This window comes from Hipposideros armiger, unplaced genomic scaffold (assembly GCF_001890085.2).
Source record: "Hipposideros armiger isolate ML-2016 unplaced genomic scaffold, ASM189008v1 scaffold_428, whole genome shotgun sequence".
NCBI lineage: Eukaryota > Metazoa > Chordata > Mammalia > Chiroptera > Hipposideridae > Hipposideros > Hipposideros armiger.
Window position 1 is genome coordinate 366,833 of NW_017731778.1, and position 18,726 is coordinate 385,558.

An 18,726-nucleotide genomic window follows, 5' to 3' on the forward strand; every position below is an offset into this window, starting at 1 on the left:
ATAATGAGTTGACTCTCTCAAATCACTCCAAAGTCACCAATTAGATTTTCTGTACAATTGCTATGAGCTCATGGATTGAAACAGGTTTGATATGTTTCAATCCATTATAAGTGTTACCCATATTGAAGCTCTAAATGTCCCCAAATGCTCTGCCTTGCCTATTGCCTGTCATGTCTCCCTCATCCTTCACAAAGCTTCTCCAGCGCCACTTCTTTAACCCTCCGTCGGGCACAAATGATCTCACAAGATTCACTGCAAACAAGATGCCATTATGAAATATATCTTTACTGTACTAAGTCACAAACACGACTGGTGATAGGTTATGGTAGAGGGGGAAGATACGGAAGTGATGAGTCACGGTACTTAACTGTTAGATATTTGAAAACTTGTGTGCAATGAATCTGTGAGATCAGTTGCGCCCGATGGAGGGTTAAAGCAATTCCTGTTCTCCCAGCCAAATGTGATTTCTCTCGACTTTGGACATTACAGCACTTTATAGCACCAAGAGGCACTTTCCATATTCTGCCTTATATCATAGCTGTCTCTCTTCTCACTCACCTTATACCTCTGGTTATAAAGGCAAGGTGGAACCATGCCTCCCGTAATTAATCTTTTATGGAGACTTATTTTGGTCAAATACCATTAAGAGGTTAAAAAGGTAACTTGATGAGACTTTACATAATTTTTTCTCACTGGCATATCATAACCAATGTCATAGAAGCAATATTTTTAAACTAGTAGTTTTCAACCGTGGAACCTGGGAGCATTTAAAATATGTTGTGCCCAGGAACCCACCTCAAGTCAAATACATCAGAATATCTGAAGCTAGGCCCAAGGCATCTGCATGTTTTTAAGATGCCCAGGCGATTCATGCAGGTATGACTTTTAAGTTGTTAGGTACACTTTAGGTTAAATCATGTTTATAACGTAAAAATTCTTAAATATGAGGATGCTGAAGCAATTTTGTTTTTGAGAAAATGTATAACTTTTTCAGATTTAATTTAGACCCAAACCAGCTTTGTTTTGGCCTCTTATACCAACACACTCATAGCTAGCGGCATTATGATAAAATTTATTTACATACACACACATGCTTAAAATCTTAAGGTATCCTTTCCAACAAATTTTCTTGAGAAATTTAAGTTCTCAAGAAATGATAACCAACCAAATGCTGAAATAAAATGATACAAATGAGAAATGATAAAACATCAAACTGTTAAAAAAAAATTCCAACAAACTTGTATTTATTTTTTTATTTTTTATTTTTTATTTTTAGCAGAGCCATCCTGCCACCTGTTGGCAGCTCAGCGGCAACTCAGCTCAGGCTGGGAATCGAACCGCTGTTGCTCAGATCTCGCACTCTTGAGTGAGCTCTTAACCAACTGAGCCACTCGGTCGGCCCTCAAACTTATATTTAAAGCTATGAATAAAATAAATGACACAGAAATGTTTTTAAGTTTAAGTTTTATGTTTTTAAGGGGGGCATTTTCCCTTTGTAGAACTAAAATATAGACTTTTCTTTAAGCTGCTACATGACTAAAGAATGATTCAGGTGGATTAATAAATGTCTTGAGATTCCCTCTTTTGTAATAGAGCAGAAGCATTAACAACTTCCCTGGCAGGTGACAGAAGGGCTTGGGAGGAGCAAACACAGGGCACTGAAGCCAGCGAGTGAGGAGCTGCTCACAAAGACAGCTGACCTAGAGACAGCTACACCTGTCAGTGTGTTCTCAGAGGTAAGCATTACCTCGATGTTCAAATCCCTAGAAACCGTTTCTTAATCTGCGCTTCAGACAATGAGTGCAAAAGCAGGAAGCACAAGTTATACCAAGTCTTCAGTAATTTGTTTTTTTCCCCTGGTTCACAAAGCTGTGAGTTAGCCGGAGTGAAGCTCTCCTCCAGCAAAGGCTAACCGCTGTAATTAGAGAAACCTGTAAAGTCAAATACACTAATCCAGCCTTAGAAGATGGGTTACAGTTCTTCTCTATCCAGAGCTGCACAATCACGATGAAAATGAGGCAGAGCAAGCCTTTTTTCCTGAGAACAGGAGCTAATCAGCACTCTGTACTTAGGAAGAGGAGGAGGGTAGGACCAAATCTGTGTCAGGATGTGTGTGTATCCTTAACGCTCCTCAGAATGTATGTGTGCATTTCTTCAAACTATCACACTAAAAATTGAAGGAACAAAAATGCTTCTTGTTATACTGGCTAAGGCTTAAACCGTTCACGTTAATACAAGGAAATACAGATGATACTGAGAACTTTCAGGAAAACCGATACCTTCATAACCTTATTTCAGCTATTTTATTATTTGGCCAAGTGTTAACGGTGTAAACCCTTATTTTTTTCTATCACATTATCTTCCTCAAATAGACCACTGATTTCCTTTTGGAAATTATATTTTTCCATGTATTCCTATATTTTATGAACTTGTATTTTTGTTCCCTGAGGACAGGAAACTGTTCACCCTTTTTAATGCCCCTGATAGAATGTCCTACATACAGCATGCACTCAACACATGTGCGCTTAAGTGCTACTGGCATGAATCTGAAGAAAGAATTTCTCCCATTACCTTGAATTAATCTTGAAGCAAAATGCCATCATTTTATTCATGCTTCCTTACGTAACTGCATTTTTCCACATTGAATGTTTTTCCATTCTCCTCACTTCTAAAGGTGAACTGGAATTGTCTTTATTTCTAAATGACTGCACAACAACTTATGTGCAGTTGAGGAGCATCTGAAGAACTCAGAACATCATCTAGGCCAGCGCTTGAGCCCAAATCAGACACCTGGACTCTGTTTAAGTCTTTTCTTTCTGGGTTTTCCTTTTTATCATTTGGATTTCTGACAGAAAACTATTCTAACACAGCCTGCTCTAAAATTTAAGTGAAGAGTGAATTTTTTTTTTTTAATCCACACTTGGAAAATACAAAGAGGCTGTGGTTAACCCAGGAACAAAAGATGATGTCTGGTCTGTGACAACAGTCCATGAACCCTTTACAGAGGTCTGAGGCTGGGAAGGTCCAATAGGCAACATATGGCATCACTGCCCTATGTGCACATCCTTCTTTTTGGGGACTTTCTGGCTCAAGACTATATTCAATGTCAAATTTAATATGCACAGTAGAAAGTCCATTATGCTCACCACTACAGCCAGAAACCATGCCCACAGGGGCAGGACTTAATGAGATCTTCCAGCCTATGTAATTGATCCCAGATGTGATCCAGGCAGCATATTTATAGAGGGCTGACATAAGAGGCAGAAATCAAATTTCTTTTATCTAGATGTTATATATATATTGCCAGCCTTTCCTTTAAATTCATGAGGAATCAGCTTTTTAGAAAACCATGATGGTTACTTCTTCTAAATATTAGTAAGATGATCAATAATTATTCTGTCACATTCTTGCTCAGTTAGGTTACCAATGATGATCTGGGGTGTTCTGTTAAAATAGAAATATGAAACTATTTCCTGGTCTTGACGAGTTTTTAAAGAAAAGAGTGATTTCCAAGGCTAAATTATCTAGGGATTATAATTCCTCTGGCATTATTTAAACATCTTTAAAATAGACTTTCCTACCTATTATAAGTTTGTTTTCCCACCAGTCTGTTCTAAGTGAGGTACATCAGAAGCCCCAAGGCTTGACCCTGGTTCTACAATTAGCTGGCTCTGTGAGTTTGGATAATTTATTTAACCTTTCTCAGCTTTACTGACTTCATTACAAAGTGGAAATAACATTGGTACTTACTTATAGGATTGTTGCATTAAATAAGATAATACACAGGAAAGCACATTGCCAAGGTCATGGGAGGCTTTAACCAATAAATGCTGGTGATTATGAGAAGGCTCTTTTGATAAGGAGCCCAATAAATTCAGGGTTTCTAATGCTGAAATTTGGTATACAGACTGATATACTACTGAAACCAATTTTTTCTGCAGTGAAATCATAAAAAACAAATCATCCCATTTCTCTTGTGAAAAGAAAATCTCTGTATAGGTAAAACTGGGTTTTTGAAAAAGAGTATTAATACCAGTAAAATGAGTATACATTCAATTATCTTTTACAAGACACATAGAATGGTTTTCAAAATGTATTGGGTATACTGACACATTTTGGTACATCCTAGGCCAAAACATAAGATAGCTGTACATGTTATTGTCATATACAAGGTCTGACAATTAAGTTCGAGAACTCATCCTAGAAAAAGTGCTACATACTCACTACTGAATAGCACTATGGTCACCTCTGAAGTACTCCCCTTGGGAAGCTATGCACCGATGACAGTGCCTAGTATACCCTTCAAAGCAATTTTGGAACTCTTTCTCTGGAATGGCCATCAGAGCTGTCATCATATTACCCTTGATGTCCTGAATGTCATCCAAATGTCTTCCTTTCCATATTTCCTTTATCTCTGGGTAAAGAAAGAAGTCATTGGGGGCCATGCAGGTGAATAGGGAGGGTGTTCCAATACAGTTATTTGTTTACTGGCTAAAAACTCCCTCACAGACAGTGCAATGGAAGCTGGTGCATTGTTGTGATGCAAAAACCATGAATTGTTGGTGAAAAGTTCAGGTCGTCTAACTTTTTCATGCAGCTTTTTCAGCACTTCCAAATGGTACACTTGGTTAAGTGTTTGTCCAATCAGTACAAATTCATAATGAATAATCCCTCTGATATCAAAAGAAGGTTAGCAACAAGTTCTCAACTTGTTAGAAACAAGTTTTCCAACCTAATTGTCAGACCTCTTATATTGCATATAGCACTGTCAAAACAAGAATGAATTGTTCAAATGTATTAGAGTCGACCTATATTTTGACTGAGATTCAGTGCACGAATACTTTTAGCACATACATGACAATAATCCTTTCCTGAAGAGCCCTCCAACTTTTTAAAAAAGAGGCCTTTTTCTTTCAGCCACAATCTGTTTCTGTCTTCATTTGTTGTAGCAATTTCAGCCTCTATTTGAAATCAGACTTTTGTGCTTATAGACGTACACTATGGTAGATAATAGTTTCCCAATGAAACATGCTTCTTCTTGGCCAGCAAAAACACTGGGCGTGGTTTTTTACAAAGAGTTTCACATCACACATATGAGATATTGACAGCAAACTGTCAGACAACATTTCCTGCTATTAATCTGCTAAGGGTTCAGGTCACTAAGCCAATGCGTGCAAAATGAATGCAGAAAGGGAAGCCAAAGGAAGAGGAATGTTTGAAAGAGAGACAAACCTCCATCATGCAAAATTCTAAGAGACATGAAACTTTGAAAATTTTTTTCTTGTGACAGACAGGAAGTAACTTAATCTCTTTTGTAAGACAATTCTCAAAAAAAAATTGTGATTTGAACAAAATAAAGAGCCGTAGGCATTAAAAATATTGACAACAAATACCAGGCTTTTAATAATATCTATTTAATAAGTATGAATTTGCTGTACTGTCACTTTTCTAATCTATAATGCACTGATCAAAACAATATAAGAATAATATTGTCATTGCTTAAAAAAAAATGTACTAATTGAACCTGTGTCCTTTCCATCAACTCTTTTAATCTATTAATAGGGCGAGGCTGTGAGTAATCAGGAAGAGGGATATCAGGGTAACTATATAAACTACGCACATGATGCAAAAATGTAATTAGCTGACCGCTGAACATGAGGGTTAGAGGTGCCAACCTGCCTGCACAGTCAAAAATTCACATTTAAATTGACTTAAGTACGAGTAGCACACTGTTGACCAGAAGCCTTACTGATAACATCAAGCACTGAATAACACATATTTTGTATGGCATATGTATTATATATTGTAGTTTTACAATAAAGTAAGCTAGAGAAAAGTTGTTAAGAAAATCATATAAGGAAAATACATTTACGGTATTTATTGGAAAATACCCACATATAAGTGGACACGCACAGTTTAAACCTGTGTTGTTTAAGGGTCAACTGTATATCATTTTACCAGTTAAATATAAGCTTTTAAATGAAAATGATCTTATATTCCATGTAAGATATATAATGAAATATAAATGACTGTCTGGTAAAAAAAAATAGGATAGGTGATCACACTTTAGATAATACTTTAATCAGTCTTGTCTTCATCTGAGCATATTCTAATTTGGACTAGAATTTAAAATCCAGCAGATGGCGGGGAAAGCCTGTTCAACCTCTAAGTATTCTGATTCTATATACATTTTCTTCAACTTTTTCTGACACATTTAATACCCCATATGTACCACTCTGGGCTACAGCTGAATCTACACATTAAAGGTCGGTATTGTTTTCTGACACCCTTTTATCCAGGGCATCCAGGTTTAATAATGCCTGAGCTCACAATCCTGAAAAGCCGGCACTAATCTTTGCCTGTGAGTCCCCACTCGTGTGGGTCGTGTGGGTCGGGGTGGAGAGGAGGCTGTGCATCCCTGCTAAGGAAGGAGGCCTGGTCCTAATTCTAGAACCAGACCAGACAGCCACTGTCTCCCCGGGTCAGCAGAGTTAGGAGAAACTGGAGGGGCTCAAAGTCACCCACTCTGCAGGAGTTCCAAGAGCTCATTTAATTGAATCTAAGATGGCTATTTCTCTAAGTTTTGTGCTAAAAAAAATTTTTTTAAGCATGAATAGCAAATGGTAGTAAATAACAAGAACATGAAAACTGAAATGATGAGGCAAACTGAATCAAGAAAACAAATTGCTTTTCATGTAGGCAGAGCCGTTTGCCCTAATAAACAACTATAACATTCTTTCATTTACAGGAATATTTAAAACACCCTGTTCAAGCAAAAAAGGAAAGTATCATGCACTTATTCAGATTATTCTGCTTTTTCTTGTGCTCACAAGAAAGCCACTGTCTTTCCTGGAGCTTATCTGTGCTCAGGGTTGAAATGGGAGGTTCAGGACTGAGGGACTTTCCCATGTTCCTAGGGACTCAGGTGATAATGATCCCCCTACTTTTATTGTTGATCCTATAATCGAGTCCTACCGCTCTCACCTGGTTAACAAGGACTGCCAGGCAGCAAAACGTCTCTGATCTAGGATGTGTGCTAGGATGTAAAGTGAAATTCTGAGGAGGTCACCCCAGACATTTTACCAAATTTATTTTAACTTCTCTTTTTACGTTAAAAAAGCCCCACCTCCCACCCCCCAAAAACCTCAGGGAGACTAAATCCATGCGGGAAGACCAGTATGTGATTCAAACTCAGCAGTGAGAGACGCTCTGGGAACACAGCCAACAGATGACTAAGGTGAGACCCCATCATGGCCTGGAGACGCTGCCTGCTTCGTTTCCAGCCTCCCCGCCACCACAGTGCCTCCCACCCCACGCCCGACTCATCATACAGCCTTCCTCAGCCCCCTCTCCCTCCAAGGCTTCCTCTTGCCAAATGAAGTCTGCAGGGCTGCTCCTCACACCCTGGTAAGTTCCACCTGCCCATCCTTCAGATCTCTACTTATGATGCACCCCTTCCTCATGACTCCATCCCGAACCCCCAGGACTGCAGCAAATCCCAGGGAACATGTTTTCACAGTTCCTGCATTGTACTTGTCAGGGTGACAATCTTATGTTGGTTCACATTATGATTTGAGTAACATCAATGTTAGCCTCCAGGTAATCAGTTTAAACTCATGATTAGATTTCCAGCACATACCACAGTGCCTGGCAGAGTGGAATTATGTTTTTAAATAGGAAAGAAAATCAAGCAAATAAATGCATCTGAGGTTGATTTCTTGTTTCAAAACTCTTCAAAACCTGCTGATCTTTGAAATTTGTTCATGACCAGTTTATTTACATTTTTCTTTCTTTTTTTCTTTTAAAGATTTTATTGGGAAATTGGGGGAGGGGAACAGCATTGGGGAATCGGAGAAGGGGAACAGACGAGTTGCTGTCCTTTTGTTCTTCAGTCTAGTTGTGGAGGACATCGCTTCACTGGCCCATGTTGGTATTATCATTGTGCTCTTCCCGGGTGAGGCAGTCACTCGCCGGCCATTGGACGGCTACTCATGGCAGCTCACAGCAGCTCACAAAAGCTACTGGCCAACCCCACTGCAGCTACGCTGTCGCCAGCGACTCACAGCAGCCTAGCTCCAGGTCAAGCTGTTGTTCACCATCTTAGCTGTAGAGGGCGCAGCGTCACTGGACCTCATGTGGGATCTGAACCGGGGCCCAGTTGCTCAGAGCTGGCGTCCCAAGCCAACTCCTAACCAATATGCCACTCGGCCGGCCCTATTTATATTTTTCTATCATATGGGTATAATCTGCTCTGGCCAGATCTAGAGTGTTGTATTCCCCCCATCACCACCACCATTTTTGCGAGAAAACAATATTTTGTTCCCACAAAATGAAAGACCTATTAGTTTTTAAACTCTACCTCTAATGTTGCAGGTTAACTTGCTGATAAATTTCCTGTCCTCCTCAATGGGCAAGAGGTCCTGAGCCATGGCTGCACTCCATTACTTTCATTTGATACACATTTGATACACCGCTCACTCTGGAACAGACAAACAAGGTGGAGCATGGCTTTGAAGGACCTCCCTTGGCTACACTGTATTAGAGCAGCCTAATCTCAGAGGTTATCAACAGTCCTGCATCTTCACACCACCTGCTTAGTAGGTCTGTCTTTTGATGACTATGGGTAGTTTTATGTGTAGTAGAGATATGACCTTGCTTTTCAAAATTTTATTTAAAACCCCTGGATAAGTAGGAAGAATATTCCCTTTCCCCTAACTACAGGAGAATAGAAAGATAAACATGTGGATAGCAGATTGAAGAGTTATATATTAAATGTGCAATTGATTCCACTCCCTAAAAGCCTTTCTAAAACTGAAATCAGTATTTTTGTGGCAGTCACAATATTTAATGGGCTTACAGTTACCAATCTTATAAATGAAATGAACTCATTTATTTATCTAGGCATATATTTTGCTTTGAGGTTATCTTGAAGGGATTATATTACTCAAGTTTTAAGGTTTTTATGAGCTGAAATCATGGAAGTCATGCTCTGTAAAGTACAGTGTTGGCTGGGGTCTTGAGCATCCTATTGTCTCTACAATGGGCTAGATCCAAAGGTTTGAGGTGTATCTTAATGTCATCCTCAGGCACTGCCATGGCCCGTAACCTTGTGGAAGGAGGGTGATGTTCTCTTTGTGAACATGTTCTTGTCAGGCCCTCACCTCTTCTGAGATGTCAATATCATCCCTAGTTCTGCTATTAAAATACAATTCCCCACTAAAATGACAACATAAAAAGGTGCATATCTGGAAAACTTAACCAGGAACATAATCTCAAACTGACAAATCATTACTTAATGCTTATTAAAGGTTTGACTGAGAGAAATAATAATCACTGAGGCTTTCCTGATGGCTGTTCATGATCTACTTCTGGAAGAAGCTAGCACAGAGCTGTAGCACAGAGTTTCTCGCAAACAACTAGACCTGGAATAAACATGCTTCTTTTGAACAACTGGGGTGTTTTTACTGTGTGGACACTGTGGGTCAAGGTTTGGTCTTCAAAGCCTGCGAGAGTGTTCAGAACATGAGTTCTGTGGTTTACCTCATTCCTGGCTTCTTCCTGTTTCTTTTGGTCCTGTTTCCTACTTATTTATTTCCTCATTATATTAAATGTATTTATGTATAGCACCTTAAATCCCTGTTAGAACATGGTGAGATATAAATAATAGAAGCTCCGAGATAAAATAAAATGTATTTTTGAAACAAGTTACATTTACAATTTTGGTGTTTTTTTGCTTTCTTATGATGATGAATTCTTGAGCGTTGTGTGTAAGAGTGTCAAAAGATGCTCTGCAAGTCATGACATTTTGGATAGTATTTTTTCTAAAGGAACAACTGGAGACATAACTGAAGCATTTTGCTTGCGGTAATCATTTAAAACCATTCATGCGCTTTACAAGCTCAGTCTAATGGCATTTCCCTAAAGAATGTGGTGGTTCTTTAGTGACTTTATTTGCTGTCACCATGGCATTCCATAAGAAATAACACATCACTTTATTCCTTCTAGTTTTCCAAACACCATAATCAGAACCACTTTCTTGTGCTGGCTGTACATCTGCACACCATCACTCATTCCTATAAGCAGCAACGGGGAAAATGCGGTGCATTCCTAAATGTAAATAGGCCTTAGAGATCGGATTATCTTTCATCCTTATGAGAAAATGACTCCAAATGTACATGCCACTTAAACATAGCTGTCACACTGAAAAAATAAAATACATTCTCACACAGCATAGATGTCTTGTTTGTTGACAAAAAGAAACCTGCACTGATCGAAGCATTTCATGAATTAATACCTAATCTAGCCACTTTAATCTGCCATTTGTGGAGACATCCTGGACCTAGATTGCAGGGAATAGTCACTAAGCAACACTAACAAAACAGGGCAGTCCTGGCAGCAGAAGCAATAGGAAGACCTAAATTTCATTTATCTAGAAATAAAATATCCCTAATAGTTATCTGACAAGGGAAATAACAAGTTATAGGAAGGTAATGTTATTGATGGAAATGGTATGTGTTCCAACAAAAAGTTCCCACAACTTGGAATCTGTGACCTTTTCTATTTAGAAGAAACAAATAAAAAGCGTAAAGTACATTGGCTGTTCAAGACAACCCACACAATAGAACAGGGAAAGAATCCTTTGCTTCTCTGCTGCGGAGAGAGGGAACTGAAACAGGCACCCAACACTAGATGCCCTTCTGCCCTGGACCAGGAGGAAGGGGAGGCCAGGAGTGGGGGCAGGAGACAGTACCTGAATGGAGAGCAAGGTTATTACCATTGTCCTAAATTGGAAAACTGCTGGGGGCTATGCTAAAGGGGTTTATTTTTTCCAATTCACCAAAAAAAAAAAAGTTTAAGAAAACGTTCTGAACACCACCACTCCTTCACTGTTTAGCGTATAATTATGTTATCTTAAAAATCACGATTATACAGTATGTTAATGTACGATTACTCCTAATAGTCTTAAATTGTTCAAAGCAATCAGGGATTAGTCATCCTTAATTGGTACAGCCATTATGGAAAACAGTATGAAGGTTTCTTAAAACAGTAAGAATACTACTGTGTGATCCAGCAATCCCTCTTCTGGGTATTTGCCCGAAGAATATAAAAACACTAATTTGAAAAGATACAGGTACCCCTATGTTCATTGCAGCATTATTTACAACAGCCCAAACATGGAAACAACGTAAGTGTCCATCGACAGACGATTGGATAAAGAAGATGTGGTACACAATGGAATATTACTCGGCCATAAAAAGATGAAATATTGCCATTTGTGACAACATGGGTGAATCTTGAGGGATGAATCTAAGTGAAATAAGTCAGATGGAAGATAACAAAAATCATATTATTTCACTCATATGTGGACTATAAAACAAAAAAGTAACAAATGAACAAAACAAAAACAAACTCATAGATACAGACAACAGAATGGTGGTTACCAGAGGGGAAGGTGGTAGGAGGAACGTAAACTGGGCAAAGAGGGTCAAATGTATGGTAACGAAAGGAAAGTAGACTTTTGGTGTCACCACACAATACAACACAGAGATATCGCATTATAATGTTGTACACCTGAAGTTTATATAATGTTATTAACACTGTTACCTCAATAAATAAATAAAAATGTAATGTTATGGTTCCTATCACTTTGTGTACTGAAATTCGAATGGACAAAAAACAACAAAAAGCCAAATTAAATAAATAAAAGGAGAACAGGCAGCAAACTGGAACACAAGAATCAATTACAATGAATGACAACACTTAACTATGAAAGGTACGTTATACAATCTCTGGCTCCTTGCACACAATAGTGCAATGCCTTACTGCCATTTAGAAAATGATGCTGGGAATGCTTTTCTATGTAGACTCTCTCTCTCTGAATTGTTTGAATAAGACTCACTCAACCATAATTACTATTGTAATTTCCCCCTCAGGTCAGACACACGCAATTCATAAGCTGGGGGTATTGCAAAAAGAGGCAGGGGTTGGGTGGTGTATGGAAGAACCTGAGGGTGCAGTGGGGAGAGATTTGACAAAGCACTCCCTACTCCCAAGTTTAAATGTTAGCATTCCCCAGACTCTACTAAAATATTAGTGTTCTTTTCTTCTTACTCATTCATTGACTATCTGCACAATCTCTTTCACTCCCATATTTGAATTAGTGTAAAAGATAATGGCTCCCAGAAAGTCACCAGCCTGACCTCTCTTCCAAACACTGGACAATATATCCAAAAGCAATGGTAGACTACTACTACTTTCATATTCCAGGTACTTTAAATTCAATTGGTTTGAATTAAATTCAGTATCTTTTCCATAAAATTTTGTTCTTATGTTCTACATCTGTCTATGCAGTCACTCAATCAAGGAATGTGGAAGTCATTCTCACTTACTGTGTCTTATCACTACCCATATCTTCCCACACATCCGATTACTCAGGTCCACTCAGCTTCATGATGGTTCTTTAGAATCTATTCTCTCCCCTCTAATCCACTGCCCCTGCCTTAGTTCTGGTCCTTAGCATCTCTTGCCTGGTTCATTGTAATCGAGTTGACTGGAGTCCCTGTCTTGAGTTTCTTCCTCTTTAATTACTATTTAGTAGAAGTATATTTTAAAAACACAAATGGCCAAACGGCTTCCCCATGTAAAGCCCCTCAGAAACACCCTATCACCTATTGGGAATTCCAAGACGGCCCCAAGATTTCCTGCCTCCCTGATGTACACACCCTACATAATCCCTGGACTGTGGACAGAGGGGTTCTTACTCTTGTGATTAGGCCATGTTAGCTGGCACGGCTGACCTTAAGATAGGGATACTATCAGGGTGGGCCTGGCCTCATCACATGAGCCCCTAAGAGCAGAGTTTTCTCCAGCTGGTAACAGAAAGGGATGTGAGAGAGATTGGAGGGTAGAGGGATCCAAGGTGAGGGGGGTTCTTTGTCACTGAGATGGAGGGTGGCTCATGGCAAGGACCCACGATGGACTCTGCACCCAACAGTGGTCCCCGATCAACAGCCAGCGAGACAGTGGGGACGTCAGTTCTACAACCAGGAGGAAATGAACTCTGCCTATAGCCCAAAGGGGTGTGAAGGTGGGTCTTTCCCTAGTCTAGCCTCCAGATGAAGATACAATTGGTGAACAACTTGGTCTCTGCTTTATGAGATCCAGGGCAGAGGGCCAGATAAAAAGCGTGAGATGATACACACGTGTTATTCTAAGTCACTAAGTTTATAGTAATTTGTTACACAGCAACAGAAAGTCAATATATCCAAACAATATCCAACCTTGTTCTAATGTCAAACCCATCCTTCCTGATGTATCCTTGGGCTTTCTTTCCAGTCTCATCTGCCTCAGGTGTTTCTAACCCGATGCTCACTTTTCACATCTCCTTATCTGCCCAAATTCTAAACAGAATATGTAAGCATCCCAAGTATAATTATAATTATTCTGGAAATTTAAAAATAAACAAATAAAATATGTGAATGACACTTGACTCTAGGATGCCTTAAATACCACAGCAGGGGTAGTCGGCTAACATTTTCCAATAATTAATATCTACTTGCCAAATAGTGATTGCACATGTGCTTACCACTTTTAACTAGAACCACTGTTGAGGAGTCTTTCCTTCTAAGAAGGTTTTTTACAGCCAGCTTGAGATCTGCAGTCATGCTTTTTATATATCTGCCCTGTTTCAAAACTTAGATCCTCAAAGACAAAGAAGAGTGCAGGAAACGTGCCTCAACTAGCCACTCCTAATTTCTTTGGGCAAGAGAAATTCTCTACAATAGTAGAGGATCTGTCCCAATATAAAAACAGAGTTAGGTAGGTTTCAATCTATTTCCTGCTTCCTAGCTGCTTCTGTTGTGTCCCTTGTTATTTTATTGAAACCCAGTATGCCAAAGTACAGCAGAGGGAACACAGTCAATGATATTGTAATAACTATGTATGGTGTTGGGTGGGTACTAGACTTATTGGGGGGAATCACTTTGCAAATTATATAAATGTCTAAGTACTATGCTGTCCACCTGAAACTAATATAATATCGAATGTTAACTGTAATTGAAAAATTAAAATAAAAAATCAGTATGCCACAAAACTCCTAATTATTTTCAGGACACAATAAGGCTTGTTAAACACCTAATGATTTCTGACACAAAAGCAATAGAACCTTAGCTGCATCTATTGTCTAACCTCAGCAGGCTGAAGCCGGACAGTGTGAGAAAAAGGCAAATTTCCTGATTTCCACATCAGTTTCTCAATCCTAAAAGCTTCTAGGGCAATGGGGTTTAAATCTTAAACACAAGCACAGTTACTTCCTGTTTGTATTTAATAAAATCATTCAGCATTTCCCAAACTGCCAAATTAATGATTACCTGATGTAAAAACACTGATACTATTCTTTCCAGTGTAAACAAACAAACCCTAGGAATGGAGAGTTGATAAAATCACTCTCTCAGATTTGACAAATACTTTCTTCGGTGTCTAACACATTGTTAGGTGATAGGAGTAAATCTCTAAATAGCGTGGGGGCTATCATCCTGTGGTTTTGTTATTTAAGACAATATTTTTAGATCAGTTTTATGTTCACAATAAAATTCAGGGGAAGGTACACAGATTTCATATGCTCCCCGCCCTCACCCATGGCGTCCCCCATTAACAACATACCGCGCCGGAGTGAGACATTTGTTACAAGTGAACTTCCACGGACACATCGTAATCACCCAAAGTGCATAGTTTCATTAGGGTTTACTCTGTGGTGTACATTCTATGGCTTTGGACACATGCATGATACCCATACCCAGCGTTATACATCACACAGAACAGTTTCACTGCCCTAGAAATCCTGAGGGCTCCACCTGTCCACCCCTTCCTCTCAGGCTCCCTAAACCCTGGCAACCACTGATCTTTTTACTGTTTCTGTAGTTTTGCCTTTTCCATAATTTCATATAGATGAAATCATACAGTAGGTAGCTCTTCAGAGTGGCTTCTTTCACTAGTGGCATTTAAGGCTCCTCTATGTATTTTCATGGCTTGACAGATCATTCTTTTATAATGCTAAATAATAGAATAATATTCCATCGTCTGGATTGTTAACCGTTTATTTATCCATTTACTGATAAAAGCAAATCTCTCAACAGTATGAAGGCTATGATTTCTTATGTTAAAAAACCACCACTCTATACAATATTTTAAATTTATATTCTTACAGACAAGGCCTAGAAGGATATGCTTCATGCTTTATGGGATGGAAGTTCCACAAAGTAAGGGTATCTTTCAAATTTGGTAGCCACAGTCAGCCAACAAGGTCCCTGGCATCTGCCCGCATTTACCATTCACTGTACCACTCTCAACAACCCAGTGAGTTCTGGGTTACAGATGAGAAAACTGAGGACTTCAGGGGGTGAATAACTTACAAACAAATGGCAAAGCCAAGATGCTAGTCAGGCTAGTGCTACTATGACATACTGCTCAAAGTTCAATTTTTTATACAGACAACTGGAAAAACTTATTCTCATGTACCACAATCCTCTAGTGTAATTTGATTAATAATATTTCCATAGATATTCAGATATTCAATTGTTATGGTATCTATACATTATATGTTTCATAAACACATTTATGAAAACCTGGGGTGTGCAAGCTCTTTTTAACTGAAACTCTAAAAGCTGGTTCCAACACTGGATGAATGGATTCAATGTAAATTTAGAGTTGAACATTTTTATCATTCTATCTTAACGAATCTTAATATTGCTAGTAGCACAGCATAAGAACGGACAGGGCAAGTTTCTTAGCAAACGTCCCCAGGCTACTTAAAAAAGTTAAAATTTGTCAAACCAGAATCTAATTTTTAAATTTAGAATTTTAAAATGGTCCTCTGCTTATTGCAGAGACTTGTATACTAGAAACTCTGAACCTATGTCTAATATGGAAACCTCGAGTGAATAAGTAAATAGAAGAAAAATATGAAACTGTGGCAAGAATGATTAACAGTACCTTTTTCATGTATCGACAGCCTCAAATGAAGCTTGCACTGAAAGCTAACTATACTATTAGCCTTGAAATAAGTGCCAAAACTGGCTGCTGTAATTTATTAATTTATTGCCATTTAATATTAGCCATGACATACATGTTACTAACAACAAAAAAGTAGGAACAGAAGCTATTTGGTTTCACTATGTAACATTTTAACAGAGCTTTCTCCTCTCTATAATTCATCATCAAATTTTTCATCTCCTGCTGAATTATTTTAATTGCCATAGCCAAACAGCAAGTAAGACTGAACTGAAATACCACTATGACAGATTTTCCCTTCTTCCTCAGGTATAAAAATTAACATGATCATAAGGAAGGTAAAACAGATTCTGGTCAAGATGGTGGAGTAGGTAAATACTGTGTTCACCCCCTCTCAGGACCACATCAATTACAACTAAACTACAGAATAACCATCACTGAGAATCGCCGGAAGTCTAGCTGAACCGAAGCCCTAGAACTATGGACATACAGAATAAGACACCTTGAGACTGGTTGGAGGGGCAGAGACATGGAATGAGCTGGTCTCACACCCAGTAGTGTGACCATTAAAAACTGTGAGGGATATCTTGGCTGCAAAGTGGAGAGGTCCCAGCCCCACACCAGGCTCCCCAGCCCAGGGTTCCAGTGCCTGGGAGAGAAGTCCCCATAACTTCTGGCTGTGAAAACCAGCGGAGATTGTGGCTGAGTGAGATGAAGGGTGGCTGCAGTTCTAGGAGCTCCTCTTAAAGGGCTCATGCATTCAATTACTCGCTGATGGATTTACTTGCTCTGAGCTCCAGTGTTGGGGGAACAGTTCAAAAGGGACCAGGGACATACGGGGAGGAACTAAATTGTCTAGCTTCAGGGTGAGGGCTAGAGGGGCAGTTTTCTCCCAGAGGGAGAAGCTGGCAGAAGCCACTGTTTCTTTGTTGAGCCCTCCCGCTCCCTGCATGCAGATGTAGACAGATGCAATATCTGAGTCTCCATCAAACTGGCTATATCACCTTTCTTCTTCCCCACCTTAGTGATTCCCAGAGACCCCACCCCACACAACTTTCGGGCACACGCAACCTGTTTCCAGTGGCTTTTCCCTATAACCTGTCTTAGATAATGCTGCGGACTTTCCTAAAATCTTTTAAAGGTTCACAAACCCCCCAAAAAGTAGCATCTGGCTTCGGTGTGTCCTGTACCTCTGGCTGAGCAGCCCTAAGCCTGGAAGCGGCAACAGCTGGCCCTGGTTCACAGATTGGCCTCTCATGGCAACTCCAAGCCCAGTGTGGGCAGTAGCCATCTGCAACTGCTTTGTGGCTCATACCAGGTGGTCCCTGGCAGGGCACAGGCTACTGCTAAACTTGGCCTGCAGCAGTTGCCTTCCCAGGAGGCCCCAGGGCTGGCATGCCTGGCGGCCAACTTTGGACCAAGTTGGAGTACCACCCAGCTGCCTCCAAGAATGACACAACCAAAGGGCAAACTGGGCAGGCACCAGAGCCTCACTAAAGCAAACCCTGCTCTGTAGGGTCAGCCCCTGCCTCACAGCTCCTCCACTGTAGTCACAGCCAGTCCTCACACTCAATTAGCCTGAGGGTCAATCCCTCCCACAGACATGAAAACAGCAACCAAGGATCAACTACAAGAGGAGGGCACACACAACTCACACAAGAGTCACACCTGAAGCACCCGGCTCTAGTGACCAGGGAGAATGCGCAATGGGCCCCACAGGACACTTGCTACATAAGGATGCTCTACTAAGACTGGGAGGCATAGCAGCCTTACCGAATACATAAAAACAAATACAGGAGGCAGCCAAAATAGGGAGAAAAAGAAACATGTCCCAGATAAAAGAACTGAACAAAGCTCCAGAAAAAGAACCAAAAAAATGTAGACAAGCAATCTACAAGACACACAGTTCAAAACACTGGTTATGAGCATGCTCAATGATCTCCAGGAGAACTTCAACAAAGAGATAGGAAACATAAAATGGAGGTGGAAAACATAAGAAGGAACCAGTCAGAAATAAAGAACACAAAACTGAAATGAAGACTACATTAGAGGGAATCAACAGTATAGATTAGATGAAGCAGAGGAACGAACCAGTGATGTAGAAAATAAGACTGCAGAAAACACTCAATAAGAACACACAAAATAAGAACAGCAAAAAGAAAAAAAGAATCCAAAAAAATGAGGATATTTTAAGGGGCCTCTATGACACCATCAAGCACACCAACATTCACTTCATTAGGTACCAGAAGGAGAAGAGACACAGCAGGGAACTGAAAACCTGTTTGAAGAAATAATGACAGAAAACTTCTCCAACCTGGTGAAGGAAGTAAATATAGATGCCCAGAAAGCACAGAGAGTCCCAAACAAGATGACCCCAAAGAGGCCCACACTAAGACACATCATAATTAAAATGCCAAAGGTTAAAGACAAAGAAAGAATCTTAAAAGCAGCAAGAGGGCCGGCGGAGTGGCGCGAAGGTTAAGAACTGGCTTGGGACACCAGAGGGCCCTGGTTCGGATCCCACATATGAGGGCCAGTGACACTTCCCTCTACAGCTAAGATGCTGAACAACAGCTCAACTTGGAGCTGGGCTGCCATGATTCGCCAGCGACGGTGTGGGCTGCAGCCCCTGCTGCAAAGGGTTGCCATGGGCTACCATGTGTGGCCAGCAGCCAGCGTGAGCGGCCAGCAGCCGCAGTGAGCGGCTGTCCAGAAGCC

The 18,726-nt window shown here is 40.0% G+C and overlaps 1 protein-coding gene across 1 annotated transcript in view; it reads right to left on the reverse strand.

Annotated features, from left to right (window-relative positions):
- Positions 1-18,726, reverse strand: part of EPB41L3 (erythrocyte membrane protein band 4.1 like 3) — a 100,071-nt gene that overhangs the window by 57,884 nt on the left and 23,461 nt on the right. Inside the window, exon 3 of the mRNA XM_019664703.1 lies at positions 14,188-14,288. Coding sequence (XP_019520248.1) covers positions 14,188-14,288 — 101 coding nt within the window. The remainder of the gene's footprint in view (positions 1-14,187; positions 14,289-18,726) is intronic.